Source organism: Oncorhynchus masou, chromosome 27 (assembly GCF_036934945.1).
Source record: "Oncorhynchus masou masou isolate Uvic2021 chromosome 27, UVic_Omas_1.1, whole genome shotgun sequence".
NCBI classification, from domain to species: domain Eukaryota; kingdom Metazoa; phylum Chordata; class Actinopteri; order Salmoniformes; family Salmonidae; genus Oncorhynchus; species Oncorhynchus masou.
In genome coordinates, this window is record NC_088238.1 from 37,856,620 (window position 1) to 37,877,448 (window position 20,829).

The 20,829-nt window shown below is 41.5% G+C and overlaps 1 protein-coding gene across 4 annotated transcripts in view; it reads left to right on the top strand.

Moving 5' to 3' along the window:
- The first annotated feature begins 5,170 nt into the window (after window positions 1-5,170).
- The window catches only part of si:dkey-172j4.3 (diacylglycerol kinase delta), a 114,380-nt gene continuing 98,721 nt past the window's right edge, over window positions 5,171-20,829 (top strand). For 2 of the 4 annotated variants that reach the window (XM_064940113.1, XM_064940116.1), the window contains exons 1-2: window positions 5,171-5,326; window positions 7,558-7,868. In XM_064940113.1, the coding sequence (XP_064796185.1) occupies window positions 7,680-7,868 (189 nt within the window). In that variant the 5' untranslated portion in view covers window positions 5,171-5,326; window positions 7,558-7,679. The other 2 variants (XM_064940115.1, XM_064940114.1) reach the window with 2 other exon arrangements.

Genomic DNA, 20,829 nt, shown 5'->3' on the forward strand with positions numbered 1-20,829 from the left:
ACTGCCTGGTGGGTGGCTATATATTCCCTGTCTGGCCCTGAGACCAAGGCCATGGAGGAGTTCATTAAAGACTCCCTGGCTGCTGGGAACATTTGTCCTTCTGCCACCCCTGTCGGTGCAGGATTCTTCTTTATGGAAAAAAGGACAAGACCCTGTGTCCATGTAGCAACTACCGGGGCCTAAATGACATCACGGTTAAGAATCGTTACCCTCACCCACTAATCTCCTCGGTTTTCGAACCTCTCCAGGGGGCAACCATCTTTTCCAAGTTGGACCTTCCGAATGCCTACCACCTACTTTGGATACGCGAAGGAGACGAGTAGAAGACGGACTTCAACACAGCTAGTGGAGACTATGAGTACCTGTTCATGCCGTTTGGACTTACCAATGCTCCCGCAGTGTTCCAGACCCTGATCAACGATGTGCTCTGTGACATGTTGAATCGATTTGTGTTTGTCTATCTCGACGACACCCTTCAGCGCCTCCTAGAGAAGCAGTTGTTCGTGAAAGTAGAGAAGTGCGAATTCCACTCCTCCTCTATCTCCTTTCTGGTATACGTCATCCCTGAAGGGAATGTTTAAATGGATCCTGAAAATGTGAGAGCGATGGTTGATTGGCCCCAACCCACATCCGGAGTGCAGCTGCAAAGTTTCTTTGGATTGGAGGAGTGGAGGCACTGGCTGTAAGGGATGGAACATCAATTTTTGATCCATGGACTCCCTGTCGACATTGTCTTTGATTGTGGTCCTCAATTCTCGTCCCGATTCTTTAAGACGTTCTGCACCCTCATTGAGTCGTCGGCAAGCCTGTCCCACTGGTTTCATCCCCAGTCCAACGGCCAGTCAGAGCATACCAATCAAGACCCGGAGACGACACTTAGTTGCCTCATCTCGACCAACCCCACCACCTGGAGCTGGCAACTTGTGTGCGTGGAGTACACCCGGAACACTCTTCCCTGATTGGCCACTGGGCTCTCACCCTTCGAGTGCTGCATGGGGTATCATCCCCCGCTCTTCCCAGAGCAAGTTGAAGAGGTCAACATACCCTCAGCCCAGATGTTCATCCTCCACTGTCGGCGTACCTGAAAGAGAGCTTGGTCTGCTCTTCTCAAGACCACCTCCAGGCATCGTCTACAAACGGACCGCCACAGGACTCCAACTCCTCGCTATTGTCTCAGGCAGAGGGTATGGCTGTCGACCCGAGACCTTTCTAATGACCGGTTATTTTGACCGAGAACACCACAGGTGTACAAAAGTTAAATAAAACACCCAAAATGTAATGAAAATCATCAAAATGAATTTTGTGTGTTCAGATGCCCTGTGTGGACAAAGTTATGGAACCTTATGACAATCAGAATAAATTAACTACATATTTCAGAGAAAAAACGTGTAAATCGGTCCAATTCGACAGGAACACAGCAGGAGGGTTAACATCATCCTCAGCTCTGGCATCTTCCCTCATATTTAAAACCAAGGACTGATCACCCCAAACCACAAACCACAAATAACTACCATGGGATATAAAATACCAGTCAAAAGTTTGGACACACCTACTCATTCAAAGATTTCTATTTATTTTTTACTATTTTGTACATTGTAGAATAATTGTGAAGACATGAAAACTATGAAATAGCATATGGAATCATGTAGTAACCAAAAAAGTGATATTTGAGATTCTTTTGAAGTAGCCACCTTTTGCCTTCATGACAGCTTTGCACACTGTTGTGGAAAAATTCTTACACAGGGGCACACGAAGTCAGTCTTAAATGAATCATCGTTTATTGTCAGTGTGCTGGAGAGGTTCCAACCAACTCAATGCACCATAGTACACATGTCAATCAGGAGCTTTTCCTGGGCAGACCCAGCAGTTGTCTTTTAACGCCGAAGCTTCCCACCATTAGCTCTGACAAATTGAAAACCCTAGTCTTTGGTGACTCCATTACCCGCCGTATTAGACCTAAAACGAATCATCCAGCGATCATACACTGTTTACCAGGGGGCAGGGCTACCGACGTTAAGGCTAATCTGAAGATGGTGCTGGCTAAGGCTAAAACTGGCGAGTGTATAGAATATAGAGGTATTGTTATCCACGTCGGCACCGACGGTGTTAGGATGAAACAGTCAGAGGTCACCAAGTGCAACATAGCTTCAGCGTGTAGATCAGCTAGAAAGATGTGCTGGCATCGAGTAATTGTCTCTGGCCCCCTCCCAGTTAGGGGGAGTGATGAGCTCTACAGCAGAGTCTCACAACTCAATCGCTGGTTGAAAACTGTTTTCTGTCCCTCCCAAAAGATAGAATTTGTAGATAATTGGCCCTTTTTCTGGGATTCACCTAAAAACAGGAACAAGCCTGGCCTGCTGAGGAGCGACGGACTCCATCCTAGTTGGAGAGGTGCTCTCATCTTATCTACCAACATAGACAGGGCTCTAACTCCTTTAGCTCCACAATGAAATAGGGTGCAGGCCAGGCAGCAGGCTGTTAGCCAGCCTGCCAGCTTAGTGTTCTGCCACTAGCACAGTCAGTGTAGTCAGCTCAGCAATCCCCATTGAGACCGTGTCTGTGCCGCGACCTAGGTTGGGCAAAACTAAACATGGAGGTGTTCGCCTTAGCAATCTCACTAGAATAAAGACCTCCTCCATTCCTGCTATTATTGAAAGAGATCGTGATACCTCACATCTCAAAATAGGGCTACTTAATGTTAGATCCCTCACTTCAAAGTGACCATATACCCCGTGCATCCCGCAAAGGCGGAGCTGTTGCTGACATTTACGATAGCAAGTTTTCATCTTTTGAGCTTCTAGTCAGGAAATCTATGCAGCCTACTCAATCACTTTTTATAGCTACTGTTTTTTGGTGATTTTAATATTGACAAGGAAAAGCCCACAGACCCACTCCAAAAGGCTTTTGGAGCCATCATCGACTCAGTGGGTTTTGTCCAACATGTCTCTGGACCTACTCACTGTCACAGTCATACTCTGGACCTAAAAATAAAGAAATAAAATCAAATAGAATAGTAAAAATCAACAAAAATCCTTGAATGAGTAGGTGTTTCCAAACTTTTGACTGGTACTGTACATCAACAGCAACTTTAGGAAAATCCTTTGAATTATCATTAACAGCAAATTTCCTCAGTGAAAACAATGTACTGAGCAAATGTCAAATTGGCTTTTTACCAAATTACTGTACGACAGACCATGTATTCAACTTGCTCACCCTAATTGACAAAAAAACAAAAACAAAGTCAAAGTCGTCTCATGCTTTGTTGACTTCAAAAAAGTGTTTGAATCAATTTGGCATGAGGGTCTGCTATCCAAATTGATGTAAAGTGGTGTTGGGGGAAAACATACAACATTATAAAATGCATATACACAATCAACAAGTGTGTGGTTAAAATGGACAAAAAACACATTTATTTTCACATGGCTGTGGGGTGAGACAGGGATGCAGCTTGAGCCCCAACCTCTTCAACATATACTGTATATCAACGAATTGGAGAGGGCACTACAACAGTCTACAGCACCCGGCCTCACCATACTAGAATCTGAAGTGAAATGTATACTGGTTGCTGATGATCTGGTGCTTCTGTCCCCAACCAAGGAGGGCCTGCAGCAGCACTTAGATCTTCTGCACAGATTCTGTCAGACAAAAGTAATGGTGTTCCTAAAACATACCTCGGCCTAAACATCAGCGCAACAGGTAACTTCCACAAAGCAGTGAATGATCGGAGAGACAAGGAGAGAAGGGCCTTCAATGACATCCAAATAAAGATAAAATTCAACACACCAATTAGAATCTGGCTAAAAATACTTGAATCAGTTATAGAACCCATTACCCTTTATGGTTGTGAGGTCTGGGGGTCAGCTCACCAACCATCAATTCTCAAAATGGGATAAACACCAAATTGAGACTCTGCATGCAGAATTCTGCTAAAATATCCTCAGTGTACAACGTAAAACACCAAATAATGCATGCAGAGCAGAATTAGGCCGATACCCGCTGATGATCAAAATCCACAAAAGATCTGTTAAATTCTACAACCACCTGAAAGGAAGTGATTCCCAAACCTTCCATAACAAAGCCATCACCTACAGAGAGATTAACCTAGAGAAGAGTCCCCTAAGCAAGCTGGTCCAAGGGCTCTGTTCACAAACACAAACAGACCCCACAGAGCCCCAGGACAGCAACACAATTCGACCCAACCAAATCATTAGAAAACAAAAAGTAAAAAATTACTTTACACATTGGAATGAATTAACAAAAAAACTGAGCAAACTAGAATGCTATTTGGCTCTAAACAGAGAGTACACCGTGGTAGAATCCCTGACCATTATGACTGACTCAAAATTAGGGAAAGCTTTGACTATGTATAGACTCAGTGAGCATAGCCTTGCCATTGAGAAAGGTTGCCGTAGAGAGACCTGGCTCTCAAGAGAAGACAGGCTGTGTACACACTGCCCACAAAATGTGGAAACTGAGCTGCACTTTCTAACCTCCTGCCAAATGTTTGACCATATTAGAGACATATATATCCCTCAGACTACACAGACCTACAAAGAATTCGAAAACAAATCCATTTTGATAAAGTCTCATATCTATTGGGTGAGATACAGTGGGCAATCACAGCAGCAAGATGTGTGACTTGTTGCAACAAGAAAATAGAAACCAGTGAAGAACAAACACCATTGTAAATACAACCCATATACATGTATTTTCTCTTTTGTACTTTAACCATTTGCAAAACATGAAATGTCTTTATTCTTTTGAAACTTGTGTCATTGTAATATTTACTTTGTATTGTTTATTTCACTTTTCTTTATCGATTTCACTTGCTTTGGCAATATAATCATATGTTGCCCCATGCCAATAAAGCCCATTGAATTGAATTTAATTGAGAGACAACAACCACTGCCCGAACCATGGCTAACTATCTCCCATGCATATCTGATTAATGCCGGTAAACCGATTACAATTATCCGGTGCTGTGAGTGTTTTCATTGTAAATGTTTCACTCCCCCGTTTAACCTGGGAAGAAATAGCTTGCAGTTTTGATGTAATCTCTCTCTCTGTTTCTCTGCGTTCTCGTGAAGGCTAGTTTAAGTAGCCTTCAAATCACCCTCCTTCTTCTAAGCTCTTCTGTCTCTCCCCATCTCCTCCTCCTCCCCTCCCAACCAACTGATTCAAATCGCCCCCGATGCTATGCGTATAGTGTGTGTCGGTGTGAGAGCGGAGCAAGAGAACCAGAGATTTGATAGTGCTCAGTCGTGTGGGAGGATACAAGCCGAGAGACAGGTACCCAGGTCGGGCAAAAGCAGCGGGGGACGCCACGGTAACAGAGATACTTATTTAATCGCCCCCGGTAGAATACAGATGCATGGCACCACAGCTTGCTACGGTGTTCGTCTCTAAACGTCACCTAGATGCTTGAAAGAGGCTGGCTTAGGCTACCGGGTTTTGACGATGAGGATTTTAGAATTGAAACGGTTTTTACTGAGCTTCCCCGGTGAACGGAATAAATTAATAAATACGTTGATAGATGAACGGATAAATTAATATTATTGAAATCCGTGTTTTGTGGCAGCCTCCGTCGTTATTAACGATCCCATTCGCAATGGAATTAATGATCAAACGTTGTCGCTCGTGAGCCGCCAGCTCTAAAAGGTAGAAAGAAGCCCTGGCTACGCGCTACTTACTGCCTGTTGTTCCAAAGACAAAATAACTGAAGGTTACAGAACAATCGGTTTATTTTTAACGTTTTCGTCTCAAAAGAAATAGCTGGCTAAACGCATAGCGCTACTGTATCGTCATATGATTTGAAATCATACTGCCCTTTGACAACTGTAGACTAGATGGGGAGGTCGGTCGTTGTGTAGTAGCAACACGTCGGTTAAATTCAGAGAGCTGAAACCAAGGAAACAGGACACACACTTGAGACACATGATGACAGTCAGGTGTTCTGTTAGCAACCACTCGACCTGCAGGTGACTACTGAGAAATATAACATGATGTTTGCAATTGCGATACACATTATAACATTATATGGCAAAATGTCTTGAAAGTGACAAATTGAAATGTTCATGCGGTGTGTGTGTTGTAATAGCCTACTGGAATGTGTGTCCATGATTCTTATGACAATCCTGTGTGTGTGTTACTTTATAAATGTAGCCTAAATTCTTTACAGTTACTAGTTACCTGTCCAAAATTGTAATCAGTAACGTAACTTTTGGATTACACAAACTCAGTAACCTAATCTGATTACTTTCAGTTATTTTTAGATTAATTTCCCTTTAAGAGGCATTAGATGAAGACACACATTAATATTACCAATTGAACAATATCTGTTGCAGGATAAATCGATGTTAGCGTTTACATAGCTGGTGGCCATAAATGGATGTTGGAATTTCCTTTATCGGTTGGTTGTGTAGGTAGGCTTCTTCTAACCCTTTGCTTTCTGATGTAGATAATAATACGATTAGGCTATAGCCTATCTTTACATTAAAAACCAATGACTGTCAGATTTCCAGTCATTCCAATTAGCCTAATTGAATACCCCTTGATCTTCAAGATGGAAATATAGATTAGGCAAATTGTTTTACCTGAGCATAACCCCAAAATGAAGGACTTTTTAGCCTACTCTGTTGTTTATCGTCATGGAGGACTGCTCTCGTGGAATGGCATTGTTTGAGCACTACCGAAAACTGCAATTTGCATGTGAAAAATTAATGCCATATCCTGCATTTTCTAAAGGCTTAATGTAACGGATTACAGTTACAGTTTTTTTTGTAATCATGTTATATTTGATGACTGTCTTTTCATCAGCGTTGAAGCACGAAGGCTTATTGTCATGTCATCATTTAGTTAATGCTATATTAGGCCTATCCTTTGTCATAACCATCCTCATCTTCATTATCATCAATGGCAGATGTTCAGAAAAAGCTGTTATACAATGAGTAAGGCATATGTCTTATTATTGCCCTATGTAGAGAAATAGGCCTACATTTCATGTTGTGGGCAGCCAAATGTAGCTCGACGTTTGTTTTAACTCAACAACCGACTAAACAGTTTAACAGTACCCAGGTTAACCATTCTAACAGTTTGCATAAAGTCAAAATGATTGTGTTGGTATTCACACAAGTGGTATAGGCTTCACCACATCATGCAGTGACCATGACAGTTAAGCAGAGGAACCAGTAAAGAGAAAAACAAATGAACTCGGTCACTCCCACCCTAGCAACACTCCATTTTCTGAACTGTGTTAAAAGTGTGCGGCTCTCTTTTATTTTCAAACTGTGTTAACAGTAACACCACCCAAGTTAAGCCATTTTAAGTTTGCATGAATTAAAATAATGATTTCCCACAATGGTACAGGCTATATGACTTACACCATCAAAACGCAAACCCAAAGAGTGAGAGTGGCAAACTGATTTGCTCTAGCTGACATACAGGGACATTTCAAACGGTCTTGCTCTGACATACAAGGATATTTCAAACACCTGCCTAACTAACTGCCAACTGGCACTTTAAAAAAAATAATAAAATATGAATCATTCATCTTTTCAGAGGATCGAGGCTACATTAGATCAACGGACGAAGTGTAAAGATTGAAGTCTGGTCACGCACATCACGTCCCATCTTCTCCTCTCCTCCTTTTCCCAAGTCCGTTCCTTCAAACAATCACCATCATGGCTTCCAAACTAAACCCGAATGTCTTGTACGTCCAAGAACTGCGGGAGTCGACATCTTCACAGGAATCTGACCGCCTAGCACAGCCCGAACCCGGGGAAGAGAGCTCGGATAGCGACGGAGAGACGGACGAGACGGAGCAGAAGCTGATCCGGAAAGTGTCCACGTCAGGACAGTTACGTGCCAAGGTAGGAGACACACACACACACACACACACACACACACACACACTTTATTTGTTTTACTGAACCTTTATTTAACTAGGCAAGTCATTTAAGAACAAATCCTTATTTACAATGAAGGCCTACCCCAGCCAAACCCGGACGAAGCTGGGACAATTTTACGCCACCCTATGGGGCTCCCAATCATCACCGGATGTGATACAGCCTGGATTCGAACCAGAGACTGTAGTGATGCCTCTTGCACTGACTGCTGCACCACTCAGGAGCAAGCATGCATGCTCACTCACACACAGTGGTGAGATGTTTTGTGTTTTTCTTCATAGCACTCTATGGCATTATAGGCCTATTTTTCTTGTCATCATGAGAGATGAACTGTGGAATTGATCCTGGTTAGGATAGTGGGCATAGGCTTAATGTTCTGAAAACACACTCACACCCACACACATAATTGGCAACTGATTAGTAACTGATTAATAACAGTGTATTATTGAGTAAGACATAAAGTTTGTTTGAATTTGGTCAATATATTTATAGTGATTGCCGGGTTGAATCGTTACAGTTATTGATCGACAGTCACAGGTCATTGTGGATCAATATGAAGCCATAGCTGTCCTATATGGTGTTGTTTCTATAGTGATCTCATGGCTGTGTTTGTTCCTGACAGCTGGTTCAATCAAATGATACCCTATTGGCCTATGCACTTTCCCATAGAGTGCACTTTTCCCCATATATTGCACTACCTTTGACCAGAGATATGCGAATAGCTCAGGTGGTAGTTGGTAGAGTATAGTGCTTGCAAATGCCAGGATAGTGGGGTCGATGCCTGAGACCACCAATATGTAATAACTTTACGCACGCATGACTGTAAGTCGCATTGGATAAAAGCATCTGCTGAATGACATGTATATACATTTATATTTTATTCTAGTACAGTCTGAATGAGCAACAGAGACAGAATGCAATATGGAATTGTATTAAATTGTTTGGGGTATGGCCCCATCTCTGAGGAATACTGATGACAGGTAGCTGATGAAAGGTAGCCTTTCATCTATTTTTTCAATGTTCAGTACTTCTGTCAAATGTGACTCACGTGTTTGAGAGGATCACGCCTGTATCAGCGCAGCCCGTTTATAGAGCGAAGACCAAAGTGCCTGCTCCACTTACTCATTCATTGCTTGAGCTATCTGGCTGCATTGTTACTTCCCCACTCATGCTGCACAGAAGTTATCCCACTTGAATAATGCAACGCAGCATGTAGACATTTTGTTTATTACTTTTCACAAAACAATGTCCATACAGGCTAGAACTAGAACACCTTTACACAATGCAAGACGATACTGGTAGCTTCTATCTTTAATTTGTCGGCTAACTTTCCTTGCTAGCTTACAGCTGAATTCAGAACCCTAGTACTTTGTTTGGTTGCAAAACATAATGCAATATATGCTGATTTCAAAGCTGATTGTCACCAAAAACTTTATTAATTCACTTCGTTTCCCTCGCCGCCAAAAACGAATTCACTTCTTCGTCTTCCTCACCTCGTATCTGATTTCCACTAGATTCCATAGCCACCAAGTCATATTCCACAGCCACGTTCTGCCTGGCGAATTACGTCATTACTTTTTTAAAGAGACACCGCACAGTTTAAAATTATGTTATTGCGTCTTCTATGCAAATGTTGTTGACCAGTACAATAAAATAATATGTTCTCCTAGCAGTCTCAATTAAAATAAGTCTTAAATGGAAGAGATTGTTTTGTCAATTGTAGCCCCATGAAATCAGCTAAAACAAGCTCAATATCTCAATGCAAGCACACACTCCTAGTGAATAATATGCGTTCACCTGTATTGTGAATTGACCTAAAATACGTCTTGATTTACCCAGTTTATCATTAGAGATGTACCATTCAAATAAATTAGTATCATTACGTTGTTTTGTAGTTAGGTTGGTAAAAACAAAGTCAGATTGATTGTATGATTGATTAATTAATACATTCATGGCTGTCTGAAAAATGTGCATAAACATTTTCAAACGTAATGATATTGAACAGAGCAGTAGCTGAGTTTATCTGTCTGGATGATGTGCCATTGTGTGACTTTGGCTAATATGCCTTCTTTTTTGTTTGTTGTGGTATCGTTTTGTTATTGTTTTGGTATCGAGTATCGTGATCGAGTATTGTGATACTAAACCTGAGCTGTATTCAAATACTCATACTAACTGCACTGACTATACTATTTGTGAAGTAAATTGAGTATGTAGTATGCTAATTGGTCATAGTATGGATACAGATAGTATGCCAAATGTTCCCAGATGTTGTACTAAATTCACCAAAATACGAAGTATATAGGGAGTGGACACTATTTCTGTACTTTTAGGGCCCATAATGCAATTCTTCAGAAAGTGGGCGTGGCTTCACAACGTTTTCAGATTTTAAGAAATGGAGGAAAATATGCAGCTGAAGTGCGACTAGAGTAGATACAAATTCATTGCTTTAACTAATTATGACAAATGTTAAGAAAATGTTGAGCAATGTAATAAAATAACGTTACGTAATAAAGTTACGTTACACGTTATGTTGGCTGACAGTTTGTTATCCTTACGAACCGCATAGCATATCATTACAGCAGTATTAGCTAGCTACCTAATGTTAGTTAGTTGGCTACTAATACACCAGTATATTAACTATATGCTATCTAACTAACGACCCAACATTTATTGACTTGATTATTCACATCATTCTTAGCTTAGCTACGTGGTAAAATCGTTGTGCTTTCTTAATGGACGTTGTTAATTCGCTCTGGCTATCTACTCCGATTTCAGAGCACTCTCATCTGAGTGTGCCAGAGCATCGAATAACTGATGAATTTACAACCATTGAATATGGCCGGTGTCAGTAAACATTTGCAAAAAATCACAATTAAATTGTTGCCAGCAGCACAGTTACACTCACCAACGCTCTCGATGACATGAAAACAGCTTAACTAGCTCTGCTAGGGCTAGTAAAATGGTCAGAGTGAGGTGTTCTCTCATTTGTGTCTGGAAGTTGCTAGCAAGCTAGCCAACGTTTCCCAGTTAGTTTGGGTGTTTGACTGCCGTTGTGAGATCAGAATGCTCGGATCAACCCTACTCCTCGGCCAGAGCATCCAGTGTGTGCTCTGAATGCTCCAAGAGCAAAACGCACAGAATTTACGAACGAACAATCTGACAACGCTCTGAATTTACTAATGGACAACATGACAATGCTATGAATTTACGAATGCCCAGAGCGCACTCCGAGCACACTCTGGCACTCCAGATTGAATTTACAAACTCACCCGAAGTCGTAAGATGTCTAGCTAGTCATTTGTTATGCTAACAAGCTAGCAAGAGGTTGCATAGCAACAGCATCAACTTCCTGAAGATGGGTGAAGAGCTAGTACGCTTAACTGAAAGGATACCGTTCGTTTACGGTATACTAAAATGAACTAATAGTATATAGTAGGCAGTATATACTCATTTAGTATGTAGTATACAGTATGTTAGTATGGGTATTTGAACACAGCTCTGGTATTGATATTGAAGTCAAAATTCTGGTATCGTGACAATACTAGGTTGTATTGATGATTGGTTAGATAATCGTTAGGTTGTACGATAATAGTACAGGAGCTACAGTAGCTAATATCAAATCCTAGATTGGATTGCAAGTTGTCAATCAAATAGGCCATGCAATGCAGAACCATGCCTAAAATAGTTTGTGTGTGTGTGTGTGTGTGTGTGTGTGTGTGTGTGTGTGTGTGTGTGTGTGTGTGTGTGTGTGTGTGTGTGTGTGTGTGTGTGTGTGTGTGTGTGTGAGAGATTATTAGATTGTGTTTCCTGAAGTCACATGACTCAGATTAACCTAGTCATAGACCTGAGAATTTGGCCCCTTATAACTATAGGCTGATTGGATTAGAACTGTGTGTGTGTGTGTGTATGTGCGTGCATGTGTGTTTGTCTGTGAAAATGAGCACTGATTTGTTTCAAAAAAACAGATACAGTATGCTAATTAATAGCAAACACAAACCATGTCCCTCTCTCTCGTTACTCTCTTTTTGTCTCTCTCTCCCAACTCCTTCTCCCTCCCTCCTGGATTTATGCCCCCCTTCTCTCTCTCTCTCTCTCTCGCTCCCCTTTCTCCCGCTCTCCCTCCCTTTTCCATCTTTCTCCCCCTCTCTCTCTTTCTTTCTCTCTCTCTTTCTCTCTGTCTCTTTCCTCTACCCCCTCGGTAGTCCCCAGTGTATTTGCATCAGGCTCATTAGCTCAGAGCTAAGTGTTATTAGCCTTGACATGTCACCCATACATGATTAAATTAAACCATTAACAAACACACAAACTCACCATTAACACTACAACTACGACAGTCAGCCCCAAAATGGTTAGAGTGGTTAGGGTTTCCCCTAGGTCGAACCGGTGCTTAGGCCTCAAGGGATTGTTGGTTTCCAGGGTTACCAGAAGAGTGTCTAAGTAGGTAGGGGAAACAGTAGGAACCAGTAGGAACCAGTAGGAACCCATGTTTACCCATAGCTTATGTTTAGGTTTATTAGAATATCATAGTACATATGCAGAAACATTCATAAAATGTGATGTCATATAATATATATATATATATTACAAAAAAGTGAAATTATAACATCAGCCTAAGTACATCGTCAATAATTCACATTATCTTATTGGCTTCCAAGCTTAGTGTGCTAGTACTGGAAAAAATAGAATACTCTAGGTCGAATGTATTGGGGAACTTGAATGTGAGGTGTGGAATAGGGAAAACACCAGAGGGGAGGGGAAACAATAGGGTGAGGGGTGTGTGTTCAGTAAACCTATGACAGTGAGGGGGAGGGAGGATGGAAGCAGAGTGCCTACAGAGTTGCCTACAGGTAACAGGTGTGTGTGTGTATGTACACTAACAGGTGTCCTGTCTTCCATGGGGTCCTGTTGTCATCTGTTCCGAGTAGGGCTGTGATGGTCATGGAATTTTGGATGATGGTTTTTGGCCAGCCAAATGACAGCGGTCACCGTAATAACCATTCGAATAGCCCCAAAAATATATACCCAAAAATATACCGTCAAAAGTTTGGACACACCTACTCATTCAAGGATTTTTCTTTATTAAACTATTTTCTAAATTGTAGAATAATAGTGAAGACATCAAAACTATTAAATAATATATGGATTTATGTAGTAACCAAAAAAGTGTTAACCAAATCAAAATATATTTTATATTTGAGATTCTTCAAAGTAGCCACCCTTTGCCTTGATGACAGCTTTACACACTCTTGGCATTCTCTCAACCAGCTTCACCTGGAATGCTTTTCCAACAGTCTTGAAGGAGTTCCCACATATACTGAGCACTTGTTGGTTGCTTTTCCTTCACTCTGTGGTACAACTCATTCCAATCTATCTCAATTGGTTTGAGGTCAGGTGACTTTGGAGGCCATCACTCTCCTTCTTGGTCAAATAGCCCTTACACAGCCTGGAGGTGTATTAGGTCATTGTCCTGTTGAAAGAAAATGTATAGTCCCACTAAGCGCAAACCAGAGGGGATGGTCTATCGCTGCAGAATGCTGTGGTAGCCATGCTGGTTAAGTGTGCCTTGAATTATAAATAAATCACTGACATGTCTCCAGAAAAGCACCATCACACCTCCTCCTCCATGCTTCACGGTGGGAACCACACATGCAGAGTACATTCGTTTACTTACTCTGCGTCTCACAAAGACACGGCAGTTGGAACCAAAAATCTCAAATTGTGACTCATCAGACCAAAGGACAGATTTCCACTGTGCTAATGTCCATTGCTCATGTTTCTTGGCCCAAGCAAGTCTCTTCTTATTATTGGTGTCCTTTAGTAGTGGTTTCTTTGCAGCAATTCGACCATGAAGGCCTGATTCACGCAGTCTCCTCTGAACAGTTGGTGTTGAGATGTGTCTGTCACTTGAACTCTGTGAAGAATTTATTTAGACTGCAATTTCTGAGGTTGGTAACTTATCCTCTGCAGCAGAGGAAACTTTGGGTATTCCTTTCCTGTGGCGGTCCTCATGAGAGCCAATTTCATCATAGCGCTTGATGGTGCTTGCGACTGCACTTGAAATGTTCCAGATTGACTGACCTTCATGTCTTTTAGTAATGATGGACTGTCTTTTCGCTTTGATTATTTGAGCTGCTCTTGTCATAATTTGGACTTGGTCTTTTACCAAGTAGGGCTATCTTCTGTATAGAATCCCTATCTTGTCACAACACAACTGATTGGCTCAAAGTATGCAAAGCTGTCATCAAGACAAAGGGTGGCCACTTTGAAGAATCTCAAATATAAAATATATTTTTGTTTAACACTTTTTTTGGTTACTACATGATTCCATATGCGTTATTTCATAGGATGGTTATCTTCACTATTATTCTAGAATGTAGAAAATAGTAAAAATAAAGGAAAACCCTTGAATGAGTAGGTGTGTCCAAACTTTTGACTGGTACCGTATATTATACAGATGCACATTTTCTCTTCTCCTCAGCTCCTGACTGCATGTGCTGCCATAGAAATGGAATGAATAGTACGGGAGTCAACATTCAAGCCAATGATGGCATAATGGTTGGACTGGCGACCATTGCGAGTTTACCCATATGAGCAAAGCTGGGAATAAAAGAACGAAGTAAAGCAGGAAGAGTGGCCATCAATGTGCTGTGATTGTTTTTATTTTGCCAAACGGACATTACAGAGCCACATCAGTTAAAGCTAGACTCAGCAATATGACGTGATTGCAGAAAGTAAACATTATAGTGGGTCAATTTCCCCAACAACTAAGAGTGTTAAAGTGCGAGGCTCAACTTCTCAGATGTTTTGATGCCCTGGCTACTACGCTGTAAACAGCATGAAGCGAACACATACACATGTGCAGATACTGTGTGTGACCGTGCGAGAGCCAAGTCTTGCGTCCTGCTCATCTCAATATCTGTGGTGCTGCTCGTGCAACGTCATTTCGTTGAGTCTACCCTTAACATAGTTTCAATTAACATTATACATCAACATGGAATGTAGAATCGTTGCCACAACACCTTGCTTGTTTCAGCAAGGAGCAACAAAGTTTCATCACGCTGTAATTAAGAGTCCATGGTACAGCAGAAACGGACTCAACTGCACGAATGCCCAGCAGTTCCGTCTTCAGTAAGCTGTTAATTTTTAAACGGTTATTTTATTTTCATGACGGTCTTCATCCATAACCATAGGTTACGTAAGTGATAATCAACAAGAGGCTATGCATCCTATAGAAAATAATGAACGACGTGGAAGGTGTGTTCAACGACATAAGTGGAACTCACCTTCCATGGAGTTGAATTATTTTCCAGAGAACGCATAGAGCCACAGGTTGATTATCCCTGTTATACCATAGCTGTAATTTTAACACATTTGCTGCTAGAAATGTGTCCAACATCCATTGAAGTAGCTAGCAAGTTTACTAGAGAGCGACAGTAGTTGCCTTGGTAACCAAGCAAACAGTCCTACTAGTTTAGCTAATTTAACCATCATTCCCAGCTTCGAATTCAACCATGCCAATAATGTTTTAAATTCGACTTTTGCTTTCAAAAGCAGCTCAAACATAGAACATGAAAGAAGGAACCATAGACATCGAATTCTACGTTCAAATATACCGTGCGTTATAGGGAAATAATGCACGCTCTAGAATGCCCTTCAAACCAATCAGAAAGGAGCTCATGTTTGAAGGAGACGACACCTGCGAGGGTAAAAAAAAACACGCCCTGTTAAGAACTCTTTTTTTTTTAAATTTACATTTTTTATATATATATATATACATTTACATTTAAGTCATTTAGCAGACGCTCTTATCCAGAGCGACTTATATATATATTGACTTTCATTGATGTCATGGTATAAAAGTTATACAGTAATTGTGCCAGCACTAGTTCCTAGTCAACACTCTTTATTACTCTCTACTTCTTTATCACTCTCTTCTTCTCTCTCGCTCTCTTTCTCTATCTTTTTCTCTCTCTCTTCCTCCAGGTATATAAAGCCTTAAGACTTTTTATTTACTGCTGTTTTGGCTTTTGTTTACCTTGCCCCCATTTGGTCTGACAAATAAAGAAGACACACACACACACACACACACACACACACACACACACACACACACACACACACACACACACACACACACACACACACACACACACACAGAGGCAGAGAAAAGGGCAGTTCCCTAATTAGGATTTTCACAAGGTACACAAGAAAGACCTCTAGAAGAAGAGGTGAAGGAAGGGATGCACACATCCCTCTTTCTCTCTCTGTCTCTCTTTCCTTTCCTTTCTCTCTCTCTCTCTCTCTCTCTCTTACTGTCTTCCTCTCGCTCGCTCTCTCGCTCGCTCTCTCTTACTGTTTTCCTCTCTCTCTCTCTCTGAGGGCTGAATTATAGCTATAGTGTGACATGAGTGTGTGGGATGATACTGCATGTAGGAAGATGGGGATTTGTGTGTGTCTGTGTGTGGTGCATGTACGTGTGTGTAGGCGTGTGGTGAGTGTGTGTCCGTGCATGTGCATGTGTGTGTGTGTAGCTCAGTGATAGAGTGATGGTGTGTGATTTATAGCTCTGGCCTGATTCAGCTTTGTGGGTCAATACCTGGAGAGATGAAAGAGAGATGTCGAGAGAAAGAGCAGTGACTGAGAAAACAGGGAGAGAGAGAGAGGGAGGGACCAAATCTATCCAGATATTAAACGTATATTCAGTTTCCATTAACTGTCCCCGTTAGATAGACAACATATTCATAATCTATAACATGTTCTGATGTTTAATAAACTGATATAGACTATCTTATAAACTGTGAATGATTGATTATCATTGATAGACAGGGTTGGGCCAGTCATCAGAGGAGACACACACGTCTCCATCCCTGTCTGTTCTTTCTTAACTGGAGCCTCCCAACCTCGTTTCTATTGATTGTCTGTCAGGTCTATCTGGAGTCATCATCTGTCCAATGAGAAGACTGGACATTATGGAATGTTGGGAAATGACAAGCCTTGTATCAATGTATCAATAGTTCTCTCTCTCTCTCTCTCTCTCTTTTAATTCAATGTGCTGTATTGGCTTTTTATCTATCCTCTCCTCATCTCCCTATCCTATCATCTTCTTGTTTCTCCTCTCTTCCTCACCTTTCATCTCCACCCTCTCATCTCCTCTCTCTCTTCCTCTTCTCTCCTCTCTCTCTTCCTCTCCTCCTCTGTGTCCTTTTAAAACAACATTAGGGTAGCATCGTCCATCATTAGACTGACAGACCATTAGAGAAAGTACAGCCACTGGACCAGGGAGAGAGAGAGAGAGACAGACAGAGAGAGGGAGAAGAGAGCCAGGGAGGGGGTTTATACGAGAAGGCGAACAGAGATGACACACAGTGGGACAGAACAGGGGAGAGAAGGAGGAGAGAGATAAGGACGGAGAGAACAAAGGGAGACAAAGAGAAGATGTGTGTGTGGATAATGACAGGAGAATGAGAAGCGATAAAGACAGACAGAAAGACAGAAACACTCCCTCCCTCTGTGTGATACTATACCAACCTGATGAGTAATTCATAGACTGTCTGCATCTCAAATGTCACCCTGTTCCCGACATTGTGCACTACTTTTGAACAGGGCCCATAGGGGATACCTTATTGCGTTATTATATATTATTGTGCATAATTAGTTTTCAAAACGTTAGGAACACTTTCCTAATATTGAGTTGCTGCCACTTTTGCCCTCAGAACAGCCTCAGTTCGTCAGGACATGGACTCTACATGGTGTTGAGAACGTTTTACAGGGATGCTGGCCCATGTTGATTCCAATGATTCCCACAGTTGTGTCAAGTTGGCTGGATGTACTTTGGGTGGTGAACCATTCTTGATTACACACGGGACTGTTGAGCGTGGAAAATTCTGGCAGGGTTGCAGTTCTTGACACACTCAAACCAGTGTGCCTGGCATCTACTACCATACCTCTTTCAAAGGCACTTAAATATTTTGTCTTGCCCATTCAGCCTCTGAACGGCACACATACACAATCCATGTCTCAATTGTCTCAAGGGTTAAAAATCCTTCTTTAACCTGTATCCTCTCCTTCATCTATGCTGATTGAAGTGGATTTAACAGGTGACATTTGTAAGGGATCATAGCTTTCACCTGGATTCACCTGGTCAGTCTATGTCATAGAAAGAGCAGGTGTTCCTAATGTTTTGTACACGCAGTGTAACTGGTATAGGACGCCATTTGGGATGAATCCTTGGGCAAATCTGCTGTGTGTGTGTGTGTGTGTGCACGTGTGTGTGTGTGTGCACTGAGTCAGAAAAGACAAGCCTGGGGACATGGATCTGTGCTATTCTTTATAGACACTCTCTCTCTCTCTCTCTCTCTCTCTCTCTCTCTCTCTCTCTCTCTCTCTGTCTCTCTCACTCGACTATATCAGAAAAATATAGAATATCAGAGAACACATTAGATTCACGCAGGGAAATGGATGAGAGAGAGCGAGAGATTCAGAGAGAGAGAGAGATTCAGAGAGAGAGATTCAGAGAGAGAGAGAGAAATTCAGAGAGGGAAGTGCATAAGAAATAGATACTATATATAGCCTTTAGGCCCTATACTGTATGCATTGTGCATTTGACTTTAGTATTTATCTTTTTCTCTCTGTCTCTCTCTGTTAGAGCCATACTGGGCTCCTTCCCTCTATTTTGCCATCAGAGAGATTTCCGGTCATTAGCGTCACAGTAGATTCAGACAAGGAAATTCACAAGAAACATATACAGTTGAAGTCGGAAGTTTACATACACCTTAGCCAAAAACATTTAAACTCAGTTTTTCACAATTCCTGACATTTAATCCAAGTAGAAAATTCCCTGTCTTAGGTTAGTTAGGATCACCACATTACTTTAAGAATGTGAAATGTCAGAATAATAATTGAGAGAATTATTTATTTCAGCTTTTATTTCTTTCATCACATTCCCAGTGGGTCAGAAGTTTACATACACTCAATTAGTATTTGGTAGCATTGCCTTTAAATTGTTTAACTTGGGTCAAACTTTTTGGGTAGCCTTCCACAAGCTTCCCACAATAAGTTGGGTGAATTTTGGCCCATTCCTCCTGACAGAGCTGGTGTCAAAGAGTCAGGTTTGTAGGCCTCGTTGCTCGCACACGCTTTTTCAGTTCTGCCCACAAATGTTCTATGGGATTGAGATCAGGGCTTTGTGATGGCCACTCCAATACCTTGACGTTGTTGTCCTTAAGCCATTTTGCAACAACTTTGGAAGTATGCTTGGGGTCATTGTCCATTTGGAAGACCCATTTGCGACCAAGCTTTAACTTCCTGAATGTTGTCTTGAGATGTTGCTTCAATATATCCACCTAATTTTCCTGCCTCATGATGCCATTCTATTTTGTGAAGTGCACCAGTCCCTCCAGCAGCAAAGCACCCCCACAACATGATGCTGCCACCCCGTGCTTCACGGTTTGGATGGTATTCTTCGGCTTGCAAGTCTCCCCCTTTTTCCTCCAAACATAACGATGGTCATTATGGCCAAACAGTTCTATTTTTGTTTCATCAGACCAGAGGACATTTCTCCAAAAAGTACGATCTTTGTCCCCATGTGCAGTTGCAAACCGTAGTCTGGCTTTTTTATGGTGGTTTTGGAGCAGTGGCTTCTTCCTCGCTGAGCGGCCTTTCAGGTATGTCAATATAGGACTCGTTTTACTGTGGATATAGATACTTTTGTACCTGCTTCCTACAGCATCTTCACAAGGTCATTTGCTGTTGTTCTATGATTGATTTGCACTTTTCACACCAAAGTACGTTCATCTCTAGAAGACAGAACGAGTCTCCTTCCTGAGCGGTATGAAGGCCGCGTGGTGTTCATACCTGTGTACTGTTTGTACAGACATGGTACCTTCAAGCATTTTGAAATTGCCCCCAAGGATGAACCAGACTTGTGGAGGTTCATCTTTGGGGTCTACAATTGTTTTTCTGAGGTCTTGGCTGATTTCTTTTGATTTTCCCATTGATGGTTGTAGCCATCAGTTATTCCATTAACAATCACCCATATTAGCAAACGTATTTCATTTCAAACTTCACATTTCTCTAACATGGGCTACTTATCGTCGGGAGCGATATCAGCAGAATGCTTGCGATAAGTGAGCGGTATGGTCGGTGTTGATAATTTTCAGTTTATCGTCCCAGCTCTGTATATAACCTTTAGCCTCTAAATGCATTGTGCATTACACTTTAACGTATCTTCCTTAGAGCAGGTGCTCTCTCTCTCTCTCTCTCTCTCGCTCTCTCTCTCTCGCTCTCTCTCTCTCTCTCTCTCTCTCTCTCTCTCTCTCTCTCTCGCTCTCTCTCTCTCTTAGACAGAGAATTGCATGAGAAATGAATATGTAGCCTTTAGGGACTATATGCGTTGTGCATTAGACTTTAGTACCTCTTCCTCAGTAGAAACATTAAAGTGTTATAACGTGTTCCTTTTCTCTTTAGAGCACAGGTTCTGAGTGTGTTAGGAAGCTTTCCTGAGGGGAGGAAAAGATGCCATCCCGAAAAGAAGGAAACGCTACATGCTTTTCCAGAGTCTAGTGACAACCCCAACTTTAATCTTGTCTCTACCTTCTTGCCCTTTGTGCTGTTGTCTGTGCCCAATAATGTTTGAACCGTGTTTTGTGCCACTCCAGTGTTGTGTTACTACCTTGTTGTTGTCATGTTGTGTTGCTACCATGCTGCGTTGTCATGTGTTGCTGCCTTGCTATGTTGTTGTCTTAGGTCTCGCTTTATGTAGTGTTGTGTTGTTCCTACATTTATGTTTTTTTATATTGAATTTTAAAAAATCCCAGCCCTCGTCATTGAAAATAAGAATTTGTTCTTAACTGACTTGCCTAGTTAAATAAAGATTAAATAATATAAAATAAAAATCTTAAAAAGCAAAAATGACAAATGTTGTGAA